Source organism: Panthera leo, chromosome D3, assembly GCF_018350215.1.
Source record: "Panthera leo isolate Ple1 chromosome D3, P.leo_Ple1_pat1.1, whole genome shotgun sequence".
Lineage (NCBI taxonomy): Eukaryota > Metazoa > Chordata > Mammalia > Carnivora > Felidae > Panthera > Panthera leo.
The window spans coordinates 41035303-41056766 of NC_056690.1; the positions used below are offsets into that span (position 1 = coordinate 41035303).

Genomic DNA, 21464 nt, shown 5'->3' on the forward strand with positions numbered 1-21464 from the left:
CCAGAACATTTACTGTGAAATGTATATCTATTATAAAAATTAGTGTTTATTTCAAGACTTATGAAATATCTGTAACCAATATGCCACTAGCACCAAGGGTCCCAGGATCCAAATGACTAGATTTTTAACTTTCAGTGTTCAAATGACAAAGGATAAAGGGACATGGGCCTGGTGGTCAGACTCAGCTCACCACTTGTGAAGTGTCCCCCATGAAGGGATTGTTCACATGTGTATACCCACAAGTTTCCCTTCTTCACTGCTTTGCCCATCTCAGCACACTTGAAGGGTCTTACTGTTGCCACAACTATGCTCCCCCCCACCCCCCTTTAGAGCATTGTCAGCTGGAGGAAAGTTACCACCTCCTAGTACTCACAGAACCCCAAGCTGTGGGGGCAAGAGCAGGGCGAGGCTGGGCGAATGCTTTCCCTAACTCAGTGCCACGCTTTTTAAATCTAACACTTAAAATTTATGAAATATCACACACATACTGAACACATAAAGAATAAAACAAGAATACTTAAAATAAAATTATGTTTTTAAGATTCTTCCATGTCAGTGTGTAGCTATGACTTCATTACTGTGTTGTATTCTATCATAGGACCATCTCACAATCTACTTTTCCATTCAGTTATTGATTGATATTCGGGCATTTTTGCATTCATAGCTATATCAAACAGTGTAGCTATGAACACTTTTGTTTGTATCTGCTGGCACATACATGCACTAGTTTCTGTAGGTTATTATCTAAAAGTAGAATTGCTGGTCCAGAGAGTCTGTTTATCTTCAATTTTAGTAGATAATTCTATACTGTTTTTCTAAAGAGTATGAGAATTCCCATTGTTGCACATCCTTCTAACACTTGCTGTATTCACACATTCTCAGTTTTGACAGTCAAAGTGTCAAATGAGTCTGAACATCTCTTCTTGTGTATACATATTCCACTTGAAATCTCCTTTTATAACATGCCTATTCAAAGGTTTTGCCAGTTTTCTACTAGGTTTTCTTACTGACTGGTGATGTTCTTTATATATTCTGAGTTTAAATCCTTGGTAGCTGTAGAATCTGCGTCTATCTTCTCCCATTTATTGGCTGGCATTTTCTTCTCCCTATGGTAATGACACTAGTTTTAATGTCAGATTTATTGTGGCCAGACTTAACAGCATTGGCTTTGTCATTAGTGATTGCTGTACCCCCGCACCCTTTTTTTAAGAGATGCCTTCCCTATTGAAGGTCATGGGGATATTGTATTAGATTACCTTCTCAAAGCTTTATGGTTTGCCACTTACATTAAAGTCATTACTTCACCTATAAATTTTGTGTGTGGTGTAAAGTAAAAGTCAACATTCACTTTCCCCCCATGGGTTTTCAGTTGTCCCAGCATTATCTATTGAAAATTGCAGCTATTCTGCTAGGCTATCTGTATCATGTATCAAGTTTCTTTGATGTGAGTGTCTGCTTCCATGTTCTCTATTTTGTTCCACTGGTCTGTTTGTCTACCACTGGGCGAGTACCACACTAATTTAATCATTACCACTCTATAGTAAATTTGATAACTGGTAGATCAAATTATCTTCGTTTATTTTTTTATTCCAAGGCTATTTTTAGCCCTTTGCACTTTGATATAAATTGTAGAATTAGGTTACCAAGTTCTACCAAAAAACAAGACAAGCAAAAGAAAATATAATAAGAAAAATTAAATTAAACAAAAACATTTTAAAATTCTGATTGGGATTGTATTGACTCTACAAAGAAATTGAGGAATCATTGATATCTTACAATATATTTTTAATGTTTATTTATTTTGTGAGAGAGAGAATGAGTGCAGGAGTGGGGGAGGGGCAAAGAGAGAGACTCCCAAGCAGGCTCCCTGCTGACAGCAAGGAGCCCAAGGTAGGGCTCAACACGGGGCTCGGCTAGGGGCCTGATCTCAATCCCATGAACCATGAGATTATGACCTGAGCCGAAATCAAGAGTTGGACTAACCAACTGAGCCACCCAAGTGCTCTTGACATTTTTAAAATATTAAATCTTCTAATACATGAACATGATATTTCTCTCCATTTATTTTGGTCTTCTTTAAAGTTTCTCAATAAAGTTTTATAATTCTCCATAGAAGTCCTACACATCATGTTATTTATTTATAGGTGTTACATATTTTCAGTGCTTAAATAGTATATTTTATATCATTTTGTTATTGCTGGAATATAGAGATATACCTAATTTTTATACATTGATTTTACATGTCATTGTTATGTATAGGTTTTTTGCTAAATTGTCTCATAATTTCAAAAAGCTACCTATGAACTCTTTTTGATTTTTTATGTATCATCATATCATCTGCAAATGACAATTTACTTCTTCATTTCCAAATTTTATATTTTTTGCTTCATTTTCTTAACTTTCTGCTTAGAGTCTTTACAAAATGTTGATAGAAGTGGTGGTCTTGGTCATTCTAGACTTGATCTTTATCTTAAAAGAAAACTTTTCAACATTTCACTGTTAAATGTTATATTTACTATCAGTGTCTGATAGACATCTGTTATCAACTAAAGGAAGTTTCCTTCTGTTCCTAGTTAAGAATTAATTTAAATTATCAAATATTTTTTCTGAATCTATTGATATGGTTATACAATTTTTCTCTTGAGTTTTAATGTGGTATATTCTACTAATTGTCTAATGTTAAAACAACCTTGCGTTCCTGGCATAAATCCAAACTGGACATTATGTATACTGTGTCTGTATATTACTTGATTTTGTTTTTTTTGCTTATTATTGTTTAGGATTTTTTGCCTCTATGTTCATGAATGAAATTACCCTGAGACTGTAATGAATTTGATATAAATACCTGACAAGGATAGTACTGGAAGTGAAAATTCCAGGAAAATCTCACTTTATTGAGATATAATTCACATATTGTAAAATTCACCCAATTAAAATGTTGCTTTATATATTTTGAAGAGATGTTATTAGATGCGTACGAAGTGACTTTCTGTATCACTAACAATATGTTTTTCCTTAAAGTCTATATTATCTGTTATTAATAGAAACTTACCAATTTTCTTTTGGTTGGTGTTTGCATGGTATATAATTTTTCATCCTTTAACTTTCTATCTATCTTTAACTTTATGCTTTGTATGTGTCTTTTAAAAATAGTATAGGGTTATGTATTTTTTCCTACCTGAGAGTCTTTGTCATTTAACTAGAGTAATGTTACTACTAGTTACTTTTTTGAAAAACCAGTTATCTTATTTTGTATTTTCTATTTGTTGTGCCTGTTTGGTTTCATTTTCTGTCCTTACTTGACTACTTTGAATAGTTTTTTCCCCATCAGTCATCCCCTTATTCCTGTACACTACCTTGAAAGCTATAGATTCTGGGTTTCTGGGTTTGTTTTTGGTGGTTATTCTAGAAATTACCGTGAGCAAATTAACAGTCCAGTCTGAATTTATTCTATTGTTTTACCCTTGTCTGAGAAGCATAGAGCCTCAAAATACCTTAAGCCAGTTCCCAACTTGTATGCTATTGTGTGTGTTAAGTCTTTTTTTGAATCCAAAAGTATTGTTATTATTGTTTTATCTCAATAATTATTTAGATTTATCTACATATTTTACATTTTATTTGATTTTATATCTTTGGCCTTCCATTTGAGATTACTTTCCTTTTGTCTAAATTAAATAGTTTAGAATGTTCTTTAGTGAGGGTATTCTGAAGATACATACTCTTCACGTTTATCTGAAAATAACTTTATTTTCATTCTTCAAAAAATTTTTTCTGGATAAAACATTATATAATAGTAGTTCTTTTCTTTCACACTTTAAAGGTATAATTTCACTGTCTTTTGGCTCATTGTTGCCACTGACATGTCAGCTCTTATTTTTATTTTTTTAAGATTTTTTTTAAGTAATCTGTGTACTCAATGTGGGGCTTAAACTTATAACCCCAAGTTCAAGAGACACATGCTCTACCAACTGAGCCAGCCAGGCACCTCAACATGTCAGCTTTTAGTCTGTTTGCTCATTGGAAGATTATTTGTCTTTTCTCTTAGACAGCTTTTAATATTTTCACTATCTCTTTGGTGTGCTACAGTTGAAGTAGTATGTGTCTAGGTATAGGTTTTTTAACAATGTCTCTTCCAAGGATTTTGACAGGAGGAGGATTTTTAACCTGTGGGTTGGATTTTTTCAGGAATATCTTTCTGGAAAACTCTAAGCCACTATCTCCTAAAATATTGTTGCTGCTCCCTTCTCTCCCCTCTTCTCCTGAAGCTCTGGTTAACATGCATTTGGCGTTCTCATTCTATCTTCCACGTCTATTAATTGCTCTTCTCTCTTTCCCATCTTTGTGTCTTTCTCCACTGTGGTCTGTGTAATTTCTTATAACTTTCTATTAGTTTACAAAGTTCCTCTTCTTTTCGTCTGATTTCCTGTTAATCACATCCCGTTATTTTTTTCTTATTGTATTTTCCCTTTTATAAGTCATATTTTACAAAATATTTTATAGTTTGCTCTCTCCTGCAGATATTTTAAATTTGTATTTTATACTTAAAACATAGTAACCATAGCTGTTTTTCTAATCTATGTCAGATGATTACATCATCTAATATCTTTGCAGGTCTATATCTGTCATCACTGGTTTTGTTGTCTTGCTCATGGTATCTTGTTTTCTATGCTTGGTTATCCTTGATTATGTGATGCTCATTGTCCTTAAAATATTACTTGCATTAATAATTTGAGGTTTAGCATGAAGGCATCTTTCTCTGGAGAAAATATGTATTTGCTTCTGCAAAGTACCTGGGGATACCCCATGTTCAGTTTTTTCTTAAATCAAGTATAAGGCTTTAATTTTTTGGACAAACAAGCAATGTGAATTTACACTGTATGAAGGCAGAATGATTTCTAATTCAACTTTATCCCCAAAGAGTAAAACCCTTTGGGGTTCCAGCTTAATAGTAGAGGGTTCCCTTTTATTATCTCCTTTTTGGTTTCGCTCTAGGCTTTGATTTCTGAGTCCCTCTACTTGTCAGATAATCAAAACCAAAGGTCAAAAAAAAATTTTTTATTGGCCAGTTCCCCAAAGTAAAAGCCACTTCGATGTTTCATTTATCTCTCTTTGTTCCCTATTTCCCTTTATGCTGGCCTGATAATTCTGTAACATCTTGACACTAATTTGATGCTTTTGAGAAGATTTTTAAAAGATATTTTTATCTAGTGTTTTTAAATTTTTTAGCAGGGTGATTAATCTCTATAGCCTAGTTCACCATTGCCAGAAATAGAAGTCCCATGCCACAGTATTTCACCTAAGCCTAGAATGACCAACTTTTCCAGTTTGCCTAGGACTCTCCTAGTTTCAGCACTAAACTGCCTACATCCTTAGAAACCCCATAATTCCAGGAAAATTGGACTAGTTGTTCACACTAACGGAGCCCCAGAACAGCTGGTACCTGAATAAAGTGCTTTTAGATCCAAGTTATCTACATGATAGTTTCCTCTTAATTAACAAGATTTCCCCTTCTTAAAGGGAGTGTATGTATGTGTGTGTGAATCAAAAAGGGAGTTTGTATTATTCTGTTACCAAAACATATAGCCATTGTATTCTACTTGTACCCTAAATAACTGGCAATAGACCCTCTTGCAGATGAACTTACGACTTCATGATCAAATCAGGAGTAGACTGGATCAGAGATATATATTTGTCTTGTGTAGTCTTAAATCATACAATGGGTAAACTTTGTTAATTCAGGTGTTTCCATCAATACCTCCATTTATTAAGTATTTTTAGTGCTCAGAGGATTGTTCATAGTCCATGGATTTTTTTCACACTAGTATATTCTGTCATTTCTATTTTGCAAATGTTTTCACATTCCTTATTTTATCACATATATGTACAACAACCCAATTTCTTCTGAGGGATATAGAAAATATTAGTCTCTCAGTAAGGAGCACAAAAACGACAAGATTTTAAATATTTTGATTCCTAGTTTAGAATTCTCTTAATTTTTATCTGTACAAGCATTAATTTTCTATTGGTGCATAGCAGATTACCACAAACTTTGTGACTTGAAAAGACTCACATTTGTTATATCACAGTGTCTGCAAGTCAGGAGTCTACATATGGCTCAGATGGGGCTTCTGCTCCCCGTCTCACAAAGTTTTAATCTAGGTGTCAGCTGGGCTCATTTGCATCTGGAGCTGAGTTCCTCTTGCAAACTGATTCAATTGCTGGCAGAATTCAGTTCCTTCAGCTCTGAGGCTGGGGCCCTCTGCTCCTACAGACTGCCCTTCTCCAAATGTGAGTGGCTAGGCATTTCTCAACCTGACATTTGCTTCTTCCAGGCCATCAGGAGAGTGTTCTCATTAAGAAAGTCCCAAACCCCATTTTAAGAGCTTTCATCTGATTAAATCAGGCCTACCCAGGATCATCTCCCTTTAGATGAACTCAAAAATAAACTAAGTAGAGACCTTGATTACATCTATAATATCCCTCCCCCTTTTCCGTATGATGGAACAACAATCATGGGACTGATATTCCAATACCTTTGCCGTATTCTCTTGGTTGGAAGCAGGTGACAGGCTTCACCCACACTCAAGGGGAGGAGATTACAAAAGGGTATGACTCATTGGGGGTCACCTCAGGGTGTATCCAGTGCAGGAGGTAAGTAAATAAAATATTGAACAACTTTAAAAAACAAACATGAATCAACATCCACTCTCTGTGATGTTGTGTTGCAGATTAGCAACTTGAAGGAAAACATGGTGTATCAGTTCCAAGTGGCAGCCATGAACATTGCTGGGTTGGGAGTGCCCTCAGCAGTAAGTGCATGCTTCAGATGTGAAGAGTGGACCATTGCTGTTCCAGGTAAACTATATTAACCGTATCTCAGCAGTGAGGCTTGGGGTTTCTTCCAAAAGAAACTACAACTTGGAACTACATTTAAGTGCTATATAAACAACTCCTAAGGGAAAAGAATTCTCTTGACCCCTTATGTTTAGTTACAATATTTTTATAATCCTATTAAATAATAGGTACCTATATAAAATAAAGTATAATTTCTTGTGCTTGTATTCCAAATACATCCGAGAGCCCTCATAGTTATCCCTCTGCTTGGAATAGGATTAACAGAAGCACAAAATAGGAGTACCACATGATCATTGAAAAGGAATTCTGGGGGCGCCTGGGTGGCTCAGTCGGTTAAGTGGCCGACTTCAGCTCAGGTCATGATCTCGCGGTCTGTGAGTTCGAGCCCTGCATCGGGCTCTGTGCTGACCGCTCAGAGCCTGGAGCCTGTTTCAGATTCTGTGTCTCCCTCTCTCTCTGACCCTCCCCCGTTCATGCTCTGTCTCTCTCTGTCGCAAAAATAAATAAACGTTAAAAAAAAAAATTAAAAAAAAAAAGAAAAGGAATTCTGATTTTTTACTTGTGCTTCTTAAAGACTGCTGAAGGCCATCCAATTCATATCCCCCAACAAAGTATCTCAGAAACTTCTTCCTGCACTCCCTAATTCTCATGCATTCTCCCACTGCACTGGAACCTTTCATTTGTCAACCTGCTCAAAATCTCTCTCTCCGGGCTCAGCCAATATGTCTCCTCTTCCTTGGTGTCTCTCTCCTCCCTTGCTGCCAGCTCTTTGTTATGTCATGTAGGTGGACTTAACATGCCTGCCTAGGACTTAAGCCATAGACTTTCTCCACTTATCTCTCTTCACTTCTCCAGTCCTTTTGCTCTCTCTACACCTTTGTCCCAACTCTGCATCATAACAAAGGTACTGGTACCTGGCTGGAAGTAGTCTCTTTTGGAGGTTGCCATTGTGAGTAGTTGGCTGAACAGGGAAGAAAATGGAAGAAGGCAGAAACATTTACCTATGATTTTAAAAACTCATAGAGCTACAACACTGAACAAATTAAAAAATTGAATACAAACAAATGTATGAAGCCATTAGGTTTCAAACTAACAATGTTAATGTATTTGGTAGATGATTTTATTTTGCTTCCAACAGTACTAACTTCAGAGATCCAGTAAGTGCCACAGGATGACTAGATTCTCCCACTTGGCTTTAATATTCAACATATGTAATAACTGGTATAGCACCAGTATTGACCACATTAGAACACAAGGCCACACTGGAACATATTGGGTGGATCCAGCTTTGTCCTTAATGCCACCCTCTTCCTCTATTTGAAATCCTAGTGCCCTTGAAGAACCATCATTTTGCCTTCACTTAGTGAGTGTTTATCTGCATGACTTCTCTACCCAGTGTGAATAAAAAAATTACAAGAGGAACCCAAGAGAAGCTCAAGCACTCACTCAACTTCAGTAAATATAAGACACAAACATGCTGCTTTCCTTGTACCTCCACTAAGCTGGTTGATATTTCTTAAGCTCCTTCTGTCACCTACATGAAAGCGGATCTGTTTTTTTTAATTCTGTAATTCCTGAATAAAGTTAAAATATGAGTGACCAGAGACTATGAAATTCTGAGCAGGCCTGTGGGAAATGTTTGATTCAAAAAGATATAGTTAGCAAAAGAGGTTGCAGGGTGAGTGCTAAGTGTTTGGATGCCTCATTGGGTTCCAAGGATGACACAAGAAAATGGTTTAGGGGCGCCTGGGTGGCTCAGTCGATTGAGCGTCCAACTCCGGCTCAGGTCATGATCTCACAGTTCGTGGGTTCGAGCCCCGCATCAGGCTCTGTGCTGACCGCTTACTCAGAGCCTGGAGCCTGCTTCAGATTCTGTGTCTCCATCTCTCTCTGCCCCTCCCCCACTCATGCTTTGTCTCACTCTGTTTCTCAAAAAAAAAAAAAAAAATGTAAAAAAAAATTTTTTTAAAATAATAAATAAAAAATAAAAAAAAAAGAAAATAGTTTAAAAGCCCTTTGCAAAACAGAACATGACACACTAGTATAAGGTATTGATGTTAATATTTAAATCTATCACCACATTATTTAAACCTCTTACCTTGTCAGAAGGCAAGGCTGACACAGTTCTGTGACTGTTAAGCCAAGGTGCAGGACCCAACAAATATTGAGCTATCAATTGCAAACTGCCAAGGCACAGCATGGTAGAGTCTGTGTGTGTAGCTGGCTTTTTAGGGCACTGTGAGTCAGTTCAGGGGATTTTAATTGATTGATTAGGAATCACTTATTTTTTTTTTAAAAGACAGGAAAAAAGAAAATATATCATCTGCAAATATCACCAGCTAGCTGGTGGTCATGGAAAGATGTGGGAAATCACTTACTGGTTTGGACTCTCCCAAGAGTGCAAAGAGCACATGGACAGGGAGAACGTTTTTCTGTCTTCCTGAACAGGTGGATCAAGTTATTTGGCTTCTCTGAGCTTTCTGTTAATTGTCTTAAGGATGAATGAGATAAATAAATAAGTATCTAGCAGTGTTTAGCACAGATTCAGGGCTCACGGGATTGATTGTATCTGTTTTGATGAAAGTTCTTTGTAAACTGTAATGGTAGTTTGGTTTAAGTCCTAGATGGGATATATGCTTTATGGGAAAGATTTCCCTCCAGAGGGGAGCTCTTTGGTAATATATTCCTTTTTCCTATAAAAGAAATATTACTATATATATTCACATGCCATCAAATAGAGTTGCTTTCTTCCTCCTTATTTGAGATTTAGGAAAAGTTTCAGATTACCATCGAAAAATAATCTGAAATTGAATCTGCAACCACGTTAAAGTGTTCTGATGAAAGGTGAGGACCACAGGGCCTAGGACACCCTGAAGGCAAATTTTCATCCAGCCTCTGAGGGGCACCTTGAACTGGCCCCTAACCACCTACTGCTCATAAAGGGACTGAGTGGGTTGATGTAGAGCCATTGAGTAAACTTGATATGAAATGACCACAAAATACCTATTTCTAAAGGAATGGTAGATTTTACAAAAGAAAAACACTGGATTCAGCTTTAAGACTTTAAATGTGGTTCTAGATTTACATGTATTTGAATGTTTTCATATACATCATGATTTTTATGTATTGGTCTCTTTCTGTTTCTCAGGACCCCCACACAGTGTCAAGTGTAGTGAAGTCAGGAAAACCTCCCTAGTTCTGCAGTGGAGGCCTCCGATCCACTCTGGAAGGACTCCAGTCACTGGTTACTTTGTGGACTTGAAGGAGGCCAGTGCCAAAGATGACCAATGGCGAGGACTCAATGAGGCAGCTATTAAAAACACATACCTGAGGGTAAGAGTGTGCTCATATTTTGAGAACCACTTTTTTGTTTTAAAGAAGAAATGCTCCTCTAATGGTATTAACTTTAAAATTAGCAAGATAGAATACAACATTTCTGCTTTGGTCTGTTTCATTTATTGGGCTCCTGGTAAGTTTCCATTTGGCAGTGGTTGGGGTTGGGGGCAGTTTCTGATGCTTAAAGCAATTTGGTTCTATTTAACCTGAATCCCTTAGCCTACCTCTGGAAAACATCCACAAGCTCCCTTCTCCCTCTTCTTTCCTTCCTTGCCTATACTTACCTACCTCACATTTTTGTTACTTACAGTCTTAAAAAGGTGACTTTCACATTTCCACCTCTGATTTTTTTTTTCTTTTTTTTCTGAGGATAGTTTTTGCTTTGAGTGTGCTATTTTCCTAGTGTTCATGCCGGCAAGTGTTTACCTGTGGATTCCTTTGAGTCATGCTGTGTCTCACTTCACAGGCTTCCTCATGCTTGTGTCACATGAGCTCTCAGAGGCCAGTGGAATGAATTCACTCAACTCTTGACCTAATCCTCACCCTTATCTGTGCCTTTGCCTTCCAGATTCCTTTAAAGTGCTCTAACTGAACAAATTCCTAACTTCATCTACCAAAGACTGTTCTACTAAAGCCACTGAATCTCGCTTGTACCAAATAGATATCTCCAAAGAATGTTTTCCCCTATGTCACCCTTGGCACCTGGAGACCCTGAATCCATACTAGGGCTTCAGAAACTGTGGGGTGTATGATTCTAGCTCTTATTACTTAGGATGAAGGGTAGCTTCACCATAGTCATATAGAAATACCTGTTGGCAGAATAAGCCACTGCCTAGAGGTGGACCTTGGAAGATATTCAGAGTATGCCTGCTCTAAAAGATCTCTACCATTGACCTGCCACTGTGGACTAAAGTCCATACCATCTGTCAGCCACTTTCAAAGGTTAAGGTATCTACTGTCCCCATAAATATATCTTCCAAGAGAGATGACCTTTAAACATGACATCTTAGCATATGCCAGTGAGTTCCCCAGCCCCTTACAAAACCTTGAGGAGGTAGGCAAGGTCACATTTCATGGGGAAGAGGAAAGGTAAAGGAAGGGCAGGAAGGTAGCATGCTGTTTGGTTCTCCAAATGAGTCAGAAGGCCAAAGGATAGTGTAAAATGAAAGTCAGACACATCCTGGATGGTGGTGGTATGTGTTTATGGCCAGGATTATCTCCACCTCCCCAGTTTGCACAGCACTGGATCCCAAGTGCTGAAGTTGGACTTGACTCAGGTGAAGCAAAACAAGGATGAGAAGCCAAGCAAAGGGGATCAAACGCCCAGAAAAAAAGGGGGGAGGGGCAGAAAGAAAAAATAATAGAGTTTAAACCTATCAAAGAATGGTTAAGTTCACTCATTTAAAAAAACAAAAAGTAGAAAGGCAAATATAGGGAGAGAGAGAGAGAGAGAGAGAGAGAGAGAGATTGACTTGATATAAAATGAATGTGCCTCACAACCCGGGAAGTGAATGTTCTGTGAGGAAATTATCTTAGAGTTTGTCCACAGTTTCTAAAGTGAAAATAGAATTATTGACTTTTCTGATTATAAAGCTGACACAGGCTCATAATGAAAAATCCAAACAATATAGACATAAAAAACTAGAGATGTCCTGTAATCTCCATACCCATTGAGATGTAGATTCACTCTTCCAGATATTTTATATTCAGAAAATTTTCAAGTCTGAACTGGAGAAAAAAATGTACATGTTAAAAAGTTTAATCTGGGGTGTCTGAGTGGCTCAGTTACATGTCTGACTCTTGATCTCGGCTCAGGTTGTGATCTCATGGTTCCTGAGGTTAAGACCCACATTGGGCCCTGGACTGACAGTGCAGAACCTGCTTGGGATTCTCTCTCCCTTACTCTCTCTGTGCCCCTCCCCTGCTAGTGCTCACTTTTTCTCTCAAAAGTGAAATAAACACTTAAAAATTTTTTATTTAATGTTTATTTTCGAGAGAGAGAGAGACAGAGACAGAGACAGAGACAGAGAACGAGCAGGGAAGGGGCAGAGAGAGAGACACAGAATCTGAAGTGGGCTCCAGGCTTCAAAGCTGACAATACAGAGCCCGACACGGGGCTCAAACCTACAAACCGGGAGACCATGACCTGAGCCAAAGTCAGACGCCCAACCAACTGAGCCATCCAGGCACCCCAATAAAATAAACATTTAAAAAAAATAAAAATTAATAAATAAAAAGTTTAACCTGAAAAAAAAAGTTTAATCTGGTCAATCTCAGTATGGATGGGAGATATAGTTCCACGAATGGGAGAACTTGGGCTACACAACTAAATTGTATTTACAGAGGAAGAGCACTTCTGTTTAAATGACACAGAACACCCATCACTTCTGTACCTGCTTCTTCCAGGTGCAAGGCCTCAAGGAGGGTGCCAGCTACGTGTTCCGTGTCCGAGCCATAAATCAGGCGGGTGTCGGCAAGCCGTCTGACCTTGCTGGGCCTGTTGTGGCAGAAACCCGTCCAGGTAGGCTTTTACTTTTTTTAAAATTAAAGTTAATCTCATCTTTGTAAGATACCAAAGTAACATTCAACCTTACTTTCTATGTTTTTCCTAATTTTTAAAATTATCAACGTATGCCAGCTGAATAGTTGATAAGTTTGGCTTTCAGACATGAGTCATTTATTGCATCAAAGGTGCTCTCAGGATAGGGGTAAGCCAGGTTTGAAATGATCCAGGGCTATTCTGGTCTACACCTATAAACAAGGAAGTTCTTGATCAAATTATGCTTCCTGGATCGACTGTTTCAAGTATACATTCCTATGACATTATTCCTTGGCCATTAAGTCCTGTAAGAGTAATTTGCCCAGTCATAGGAGAAGCTGGAACAGCCCAGTGAGCAAGCATGATTCTTAAACAAAAGCAGAATTTATATAATTGTAACTATTATGTTAAGCCAGGGGTCAGTGAATGTTTTCTGTGAAGGGCCAGATAGTAAATATTTTCAGCTCTGTGGCCATATGGTCCCTGTCACAATACTCAACTCTGCCATGGCATAAAAGCAGCCATAGATAATACATAAACTCATGTGCATGGCTGTGTTCTAATAAAATTTTATTGTGCCAGTTATGTGCATTATATATTACATGTATTATGAAATTTAAATTTTAAATAATTTTCACATGTCTTGAAATATTATCTTTTGATTTTTTTCAACTGTTTAAAAATGTAAAAACCATTCTTAGCTTGCAGACCCTACAAAAGGAGGCAATGGGACAAATTTAGCCTACAGGCCACATTTTGCTGATCCCTGGATTAAACCAACAGCAGTTTTAACTGGATGATCTATAGAGTGGAGGCGCTTTCACTTCCCAGTTTCAAGAAACACCATGATTAGACTAGAGAAGATAGTCTTTCCCTTTATTATGTAAACAAATTTTACAATGTTTACTGTGCAAATAACTTCAGATTATTACATTATTATTATTTAGTCGTTTAATCTCTATTACTTTTCAAAGTTATTATATATTTCAGTTCATAGAAGTTACATAAAAGGAAGCACTGTAATATACAGTGTAGGGAATATCGTCAATAATTTTGTATACTTTGTATATTAACAGATGGTAACTAGGCCTATTGAGGTGATCACTTCTTAAGGCATGAGAATATTGAATCACTGTGTTGTACACCTGAAATTAACATGATATTGTGCCAATAAATCAATAAATATATTTTAAAAATGAGGCACCTGGGTGACTCAGTCAGTTAAGCATCTGACTCTTGATTTCAGCTCAGGTCATAATCTCATGATTGATGAGACTGAGCCCCGTGTTGGGCTCACGTTGACAGGATGGAGCCTGCTTATGATTCTCTCTCTCCCTCTCTCTCTGCCCCTTTCCTGCTTGCACTCTCCCTCTCTCTCTCTCAAAATAAATAAACATTAAGGAAAATTTTTTTAAACATTGGAAATGAAAGAGGATAAAAAAGTATTAACCAGTTATTTTCAGATTAAAATAAAGGCTGGGTATGTAATGTAATATTTATTTTTACGACAAGGAAAGAAAGTAAACATAGAAACCTTTGATCTCACTACGAGTTACTTGAAAAGTATACCAAAAGTATACTTTTAGGAAATATCTACCCCTGTCATCCTATCACTTCATAACCTGCTTTCAACTACTCTTATAACTACCCTCTAAGACTGGGGTGTGAAAAGTGACCTTATACACAAGTGTGCAAGTTGTCTGGAGAGAGTGCCACACCTCATATAAGTACCTTTTATAAAATCCCATAAGAAAATAGGAAAATGCTAGAAACACACATAAAAGGCAACACACTAAGACACCAGGATATATATTCCTGTAGGAATCACACTCTGCAGTTGCCCACTGTAAGGAAATAGAAAATGCCAAATGGCCAACATGCAAAAGGATCCAACTGCAGACCCTTGTAAGAACAACATTTAGGTTACCATGAAGGTGAGCTCTTAACCTAGTCATTGATAAGTTAAAAGCACCCTGGAAGCAGTGGATTCCAAATCAGATTAACTGAAGGAAGGTTAAATTGACTTTTTATATTCACATCAATAGCCTCAGAATAGCAGCTGGCCCGGCCTGACATTAACAAAGCTATCACTATGGAAATTTTACCACCAGAGAATGATCTTCTGGTGAGTTCCTGGGTGAAGAGTTTTGTTTCACTGATTTGTAATAAAGCAACACAAGTCATTTTGGGGGCCCATTCCACTCTCAGAATATAACTACAAAGAGCAGCTGCAGACACTGATCCACTAAACAGCACCAGATTAAGCCATTCTCTGGCTCACAGCTTAGGACAAAATCCTATGATGCACAATGTCAAAGTGCTTCACCATGAAGAAGCCCCAAAACCAGGAGACACTTGGACTTGTTCATATGCAACAGACACATTCATTCTTGGAATATAGATTTCTTTAGCACCTACAATTAATCAGGTGCTGCATGGGCAGCAGGAGTAGAGGAATATGATATCATCATTGTATACTGGGCTTACAATCTAGGGGAAAACCCAGACTTTACACCATGGTGTGAGATGACAGCTATGACAGACATTCATAAAGTATTTGTCATACCTGAACAGGCTATAAACTGGGTTTCATAACTCCCTGTAAAAACTTATGTGTAGTGTAAGGTTGTCTATATTTAATAATTTTGTTAAATACCAGTATTTTATTTTTACCCAGATATTTATTTTATGTTAGAATGGATAGGGCAGGGGTGGGAAAGCATGTTATCAATTTCAAGATTTGGGATGTGAAATTTGGATTGCTATTTCAGAAGAACAGCTTCTTTTGGAATGCATTATTAAAATTTCAGATAGAAAATAAAGCTTATCATGTAACAGCAAACTCAAATACATCTAACAAGATACCTCAAGTGTAATTTGAATTTGTGTTAAAAGTTAACTTAATCCACCAGGACTGAGAGGATCACTGGTCTCCCTTTGAAGTCAATGAATATGCCAGCAGAGTAGCTCAGCCACAGCCAGAAAGTCCATTTGTGCTGCTAATGATGATCCAGAAAAATGGACTAAGTGTATCATGCTTTACCAAGAAATCTATTAAGCTAGAAAAGCCTATAAAGAAGAATACGCTGTAAAATATTGAGTGTAGATTTGTTGGTACATAAGATGGATGCACTTCTATTCTCGATATTCGATATTTTTCAAATAGTGTCTTGCTGATTGCATCAGGCCTGGGTGGAGGGGGAGGTAAGGTGAGCCTGGTTAGATGGGAGATAAGAGAGAGACCTGCCAAGGTGTGGCAGGTGATCTGGCCAGCAACAAATAACTGGTGGTACAGGCTGCAGGTATTTTTACCAGTGACTCACCAGCAGGCAGGAGAATTCAGGTGATGGGCAGGAGGACCCAAACACAAGGCAGAGTCCCAAGCAGGACCTGGGTTACCAGAAGTTAGGACTTAGTCACTAGGAGGGAGGCAGTTAGAAGAACTAGAGGGAATAATGAGCTGGGGTTGAGTTAGCCAATTCCAGTTTCTAAAACTTGCTTGGTCCTAGAACCTGGCAGGACCAAGAAAGCAAATGTAGCCTGGAGGTAGAATTTTAAAGGATTCTGAAGCTGGAAACCAAGCTGACTGTTAGACTCAACTGGCGTAATTTAGAAATACTCACTTGTATTTGCTTATTAACTGTTCTCTTTCACCCATTAAAACAGTAGTTCTCAAATTCAGTATACATTAGAATCATGCTAGGAACTTTTTGATAATACTGACTTCATTCCAGACTCCATTGCAGACCAATTATATCAGAATCTCCAGGACTGAGTCTGGGCATATGTTCATTTTTGTTTGTTTGTTTGTTTAGGTGTTTGGGTAATTCTAGAATGAAACCAGGGTTGTAAACTGTGTTACACTGTAGGCTCCTTCAAAACAGAAACTGTGTCTTTTCTCCCTGTATGCGAGGGCCTAGTACCTGGTGTGTGATAATCATTTATTTCAAGGAAAAAATAATGAAGGACTACTATGTTTTGGCCAGTGAGTATGACTCTGTTTTATAGCCACAGAGTATAAACTTAACGCTAGATATTTTGTAATGGAGGCCACAATGTGGACAGCAAAGTGATAGGTTAACCCCGTAGTTCTGGTCTTAAACATAGGGAGCTAAGTTATCATATGTGGCTGATTATATTAATCATTTCTATCTGTTTCTATTCTGTCCCACTCTCCAGACACACACACACACACACACACACACACACACACACACACACACACACCATGGAGGACAAATAACTAAAGCTTGTAAAAGTGATCTATTAATGCTGATGTTAAAGACTAAATAATATGAAAAAATCTGCATACCAGATTATGAAATATATGGGAAAGTGAACAGTTTACTGTGATTTCATTTTAGCTTTTAAATTTTATTTTTTTAAATCATTTTTTGAAGAAGAGAGAAAAGTAGGACAGTTAATTTCCAAATCATTCATTTTAGCCCTGGGCTGTACCTTAACTCTTTCACATATTGAGTGTGGTAGCAAGCCTGAAGGGACCATTAAAATGTCATTCCACACAATCTGGTATATCCCTGTGTCCCTATGTAGGATTTGTGTAGGATTGAGGCAGCTGACTCAAGACAACTCTTCTTAAATCCTTTTTAGACCAAAGTAATCTCTCATTTTTATGGCCAAATATCTTGTGTTCTTAACCAAATTCTTCATGTTCAAAGATTCACAGGTCATTTTTGAGAAAATCTAAGTCCTGACAGATTTTGGTCTACTTTTCCAGTGCCAGCTATGTGGGAAAGTGAGATGGCCTTTCATCCAGATGAGAATATCCACAGAGAAGCCTTTAATATGACAGCAGCATATCAAATTTACTGCCTACCTGTCAAATATCTGAACCATTTTGATCATACATTAATCAACTTTAGAGAATGTGGCTCTTCAGACATTTATGAGTTCAGCCGTGAATTGACAGTAGCTCAGTACCTGACAAAAAACAATTAGGCCATGGGACATTCTAAAAAGAAAATTTGAGGATGTCATAGCTACAGCTTTCTTACTCTGACACTGCACCAGGTCCCTCTACACGGGCATTGTTAGGTGGATTAGCCTGGGGCCTATTAGAAATGCTGGCGTTACTTTTGCTCTTGTTTTTCTAGAGTATTTATAAAAAGAATCACCCATTTGAATGTCACATATCTTTTTTTGAAAGATATATATGATATATTGAAAGCAATTTTTGAAAATTGCTATGGAATTTTTTGCCCAGTGTATTTTAAGGACTTCTTTATGTAAGGAATTTCACTGCGGAACTTCCTCTTATTTTTTTTTTTAATGTTTATTTATTTATTTTGAGAAAGAGAGCGCGTGCCTGGGTTCGGTGAGGTGAAAGAGAGGAGAGGGAGAATCCCAAGCAGTCTCCAAACTATCAGCATAGAGCCCAACACCAGGTCCATCTCACCAACCATGAGATCGTGACCTGAGCCGAAATCAAGAGTCTGACACTTAACCGACTGAGCCACCCAGGTGCCCCATAAACTTCCTCTTAGATTTTAATATGTGGAAAAATTAGCCCTTCCAGATGACCGTAGTGATTTCCTTTTTCATACAAAGAGGAATATACAAGCCAACATGTCCTTCCTTTTCAGATACGAGAAACTCTGAGCTCATTTTTCAGTTGTTTTCAATTTTCCAAGATATATCTTTTTGTTTTAAACTCCTCACATTTATTCTTTGTTGTCCCATATAATTTCTTTAAATTACTTTCCCAAAACACCATTTCCTCTGTAAACCCTGAACACAGGAAAACTCTACCTTTTTTTCCAAAGGAATTTCCAATCAATCTCCTGTTATGGTACTATTGTAAAGTACTTGGCTTACTAAGTCACTCTTTAAAAATATCTTTATTCAAAGAACTATGTTAACAAATTAATTTAAACAGTAATGGAAAGCTTTGAATTTGAAAAGCATTGAAAGATTGGATAGCATCAACATTGTAATTGATGTGACAAATAAGAACAAGCTATAACTTGCTAAGCATTTTAAGACAATGAACTTATTTTCTGTTTACAAAATGTTTTTAAATTGCATTCTTTCTTTGAAGTGTTACTTTGACTAAACACAATGTCCTAATGAGAATTGTTACAGAGTTCAAGAAATAGGCTTATATAACTAGTATTTGAAATATTTGTAGTGAATTTGATTTTTCAAAAGCTTGAGATGATGATTACTTCTAGAGAGATAATTTTAGCCAGTTGACATGTTACTGATTTGTCATGGAAGAGATCAAGCTTTCAAATCTGGGTATAAAATTAAGTAGGAAACCCATTGTGATTAGAATACTTTCTTGTTGGTATTTTTATTTCACTTGTCTGTTTATCAAAATATTGGTATTATACTTAATCTTTACCAAGATAAGTTTGAATAAGGCAAACATTGCAATTCTAAACTGACATTTTTCTTTTAAATCTGTTTTTTTCAATCCAGTCCCTTGCAAATGTAATATGTATGGAAAATATGGAACACAAAACCCCTGCTCTTTATACTTTAATCCTGTTGTTGATAAATGAAACATGAATATTACTTTTTGAAAAATGAGATCCAATGAAGTACAGGTCTTAGCAAGTATTTGATTTTTAAACATTAAGTGCCAAATATAGCTTTATTTTTTGTTTTTCCTTTTATCTATATAAATCAACTAATAGTACTTACTATAGCCAAAATTATGTGTGCATAAACTGAAGAATGTTCATGCCTCTTTTTCTGCCCACTATATATATAGTCTACCATGTACTTTGACATGATTAATCAAGAAAAGTCTCACAGATGAGGAAACTCTCTTAGATACTAGCTTACATTACATCTAATCCTTCTCATTTTGTCTCTCTAGGCAATTACTTAATTTCAAATTATAAATTTTAATCTAAGACTTCCAAAAAATTATCATATTTTTTTCTAAAAGTATAAATTAGTACATTTCTTATGTTAGAACCCAGCTATAACGTAATGATGTAAGACTTATAGGTTAAGGTAGAAACACATATATCACCTGGGACTTTAAAATAGCATCTTTTCTTTCACTTCATATTTTCACAAAAGACCTCCAACTACTTTATGAAAATTAGTTCTCCAGAATAAGTCAACAAGATAATTCTATAGTCTTCTCTCAGTAATTGGGACAATTGAGACAGCAACTAAGCAGGGTTTTCTTATTCTTCAAGTTGCATGAGTTTGGGATCAAATTTGGCCATTCAGACACCTGAACAATGCCACAGCACAGCCATATATTGCAGCTGGCCCAGACACCAGCCCCGCCCACAGCCCAGCTGTAGACACAGACTTGCCACAGAACATGAGTACATGCAGTCCAAAAAAGGAATGTCCCTTGAGCATCTAGCTCTGGTGGTCAGAAGGGGTTGCACTTCTGGGCTCCACATGACATCTACACAAGACCACTCCTTCAAGACCAGGAGCAGTAGCTGATTTGTCTAATACATAAAAACAAACACAGAGAGTCAGGAAAAAAAAATTAAAGAACAGAAGATTATGTTCTAAATGAAAGAATAAGACAAAACATCAGAAGAAGACATTAATGAAACGGGTAAGCATTATACCTCATACAGCGTTTAAAGTAATGGCCATAAAGAGGTTCACTGAACTCAGGTAAACAATGAGTTAACATAGTGAGAGCCTCAACAAAGACACAGAAAATATAAGGAAAATTCCAAATCAAAGTTACAAAGCTGAAGAATATAGTAACTAAACTGAAAAATACACTAGAGGGATTCAACAGCAGACTGGATGAAGCCAAATATCAGATCAATGAGCTGGAAGACAAAGCAATAGAACTCACCCAGACAGAGTAGTAAAAAGAAAAAAGAATTTAAAAATATGAAGATACCTTAAGGGATCTCTAGGACAACATCAAGAGGAATAACATTTGCAGTATTGGGGTCCCAGAAGGAGAAGAGAAAGAGAAAGGGCCAGAAAACTTATTGAAGAAATACAGATGAAAACCTGCCCAATCTGGGGAAGGAAACAGACATACAAGTTCAGGAAGCCCAGAGAGTTCCAAATAAGATGAACCCAAAGAAATTCGCACTAAGACACATTGTAATTAGAAGGCTAAAAATTAAAGAGAGAATCTTAAAAGTAGCAAGAGAAAAACAACTTATTGTGTACAAGGGAAAGCCCATAAGGCTACCAGCAAAATTTTCAGCAGAAACTTTGCAAGCCAGAAGAGAGTGACACAACATATTCAAAGTGCTGAAAGAAAAAAATTCTCAACCAAGAATTTTCTACCTGGCAATGTTATCATTCAGAATTGAAGGAGAGATTAAGAGTTTTCCAGATAAGCAAAAGCTAAAGTTCATTACACTAAACTAGTCTTACAAGAAATGTAAAAGAGACTTCTCAAAACCAAAAAGAAATGGCACTAATTAATAATAAGAAAATATATAACAAAGTAAAAATCTCACTGGAAAAGGTAAATATGTAGTAAAGATAGTGGATGCATCCATTATAAAGCAAGTATGAAGGTTAAAAGACAAAAATAGTTAAAATTAATTAAAACTACAATAATCAGTTAAGGGATGCATAAATAAAAAGATGTAAAATGTGACATCAAAAATAAAAATGTGTGGGTGAGAGAAAAATGTAAAGTTTTGGAATATGTTCAAATTTAATTTGCTATCGCTCAAAACACACTGTTATATACATAGAAAATTATATATGCACCTCACAGTAACTACAAAGCAAAAACCTATGGTAAATACATTTG

The 21464-nt window shown here is 36.8% G+C and overlaps 1 protein-coding gene across 10 annotated transcripts in view; it reads left to right on the forward strand.

Moving 5' to 3' along the window:
* Positions 1-21464, forward strand: part of MYOM1 (myomesin 1) — a 168660-nt gene that overhangs the window by 109350 nt on the left and 37846 nt on the right. For all 10 annotated transcript variants that reach the window (XM_042911112.1, XM_042911118.1, XM_042911108.1 and 7 more), the window contains 3 exons: positions 6729-6855; positions 10004-10188; positions 12598-12712. In XM_042911112.1, the coding sequence (XP_042767046.1) occupies positions 6729-6855; positions 10004-10188; positions 12598-12712 (427 nt within the window). The remainder of the gene's footprint in view (positions 1-6728; positions 6856-10003; positions 10189-12597; positions 12713-21464) is intronic.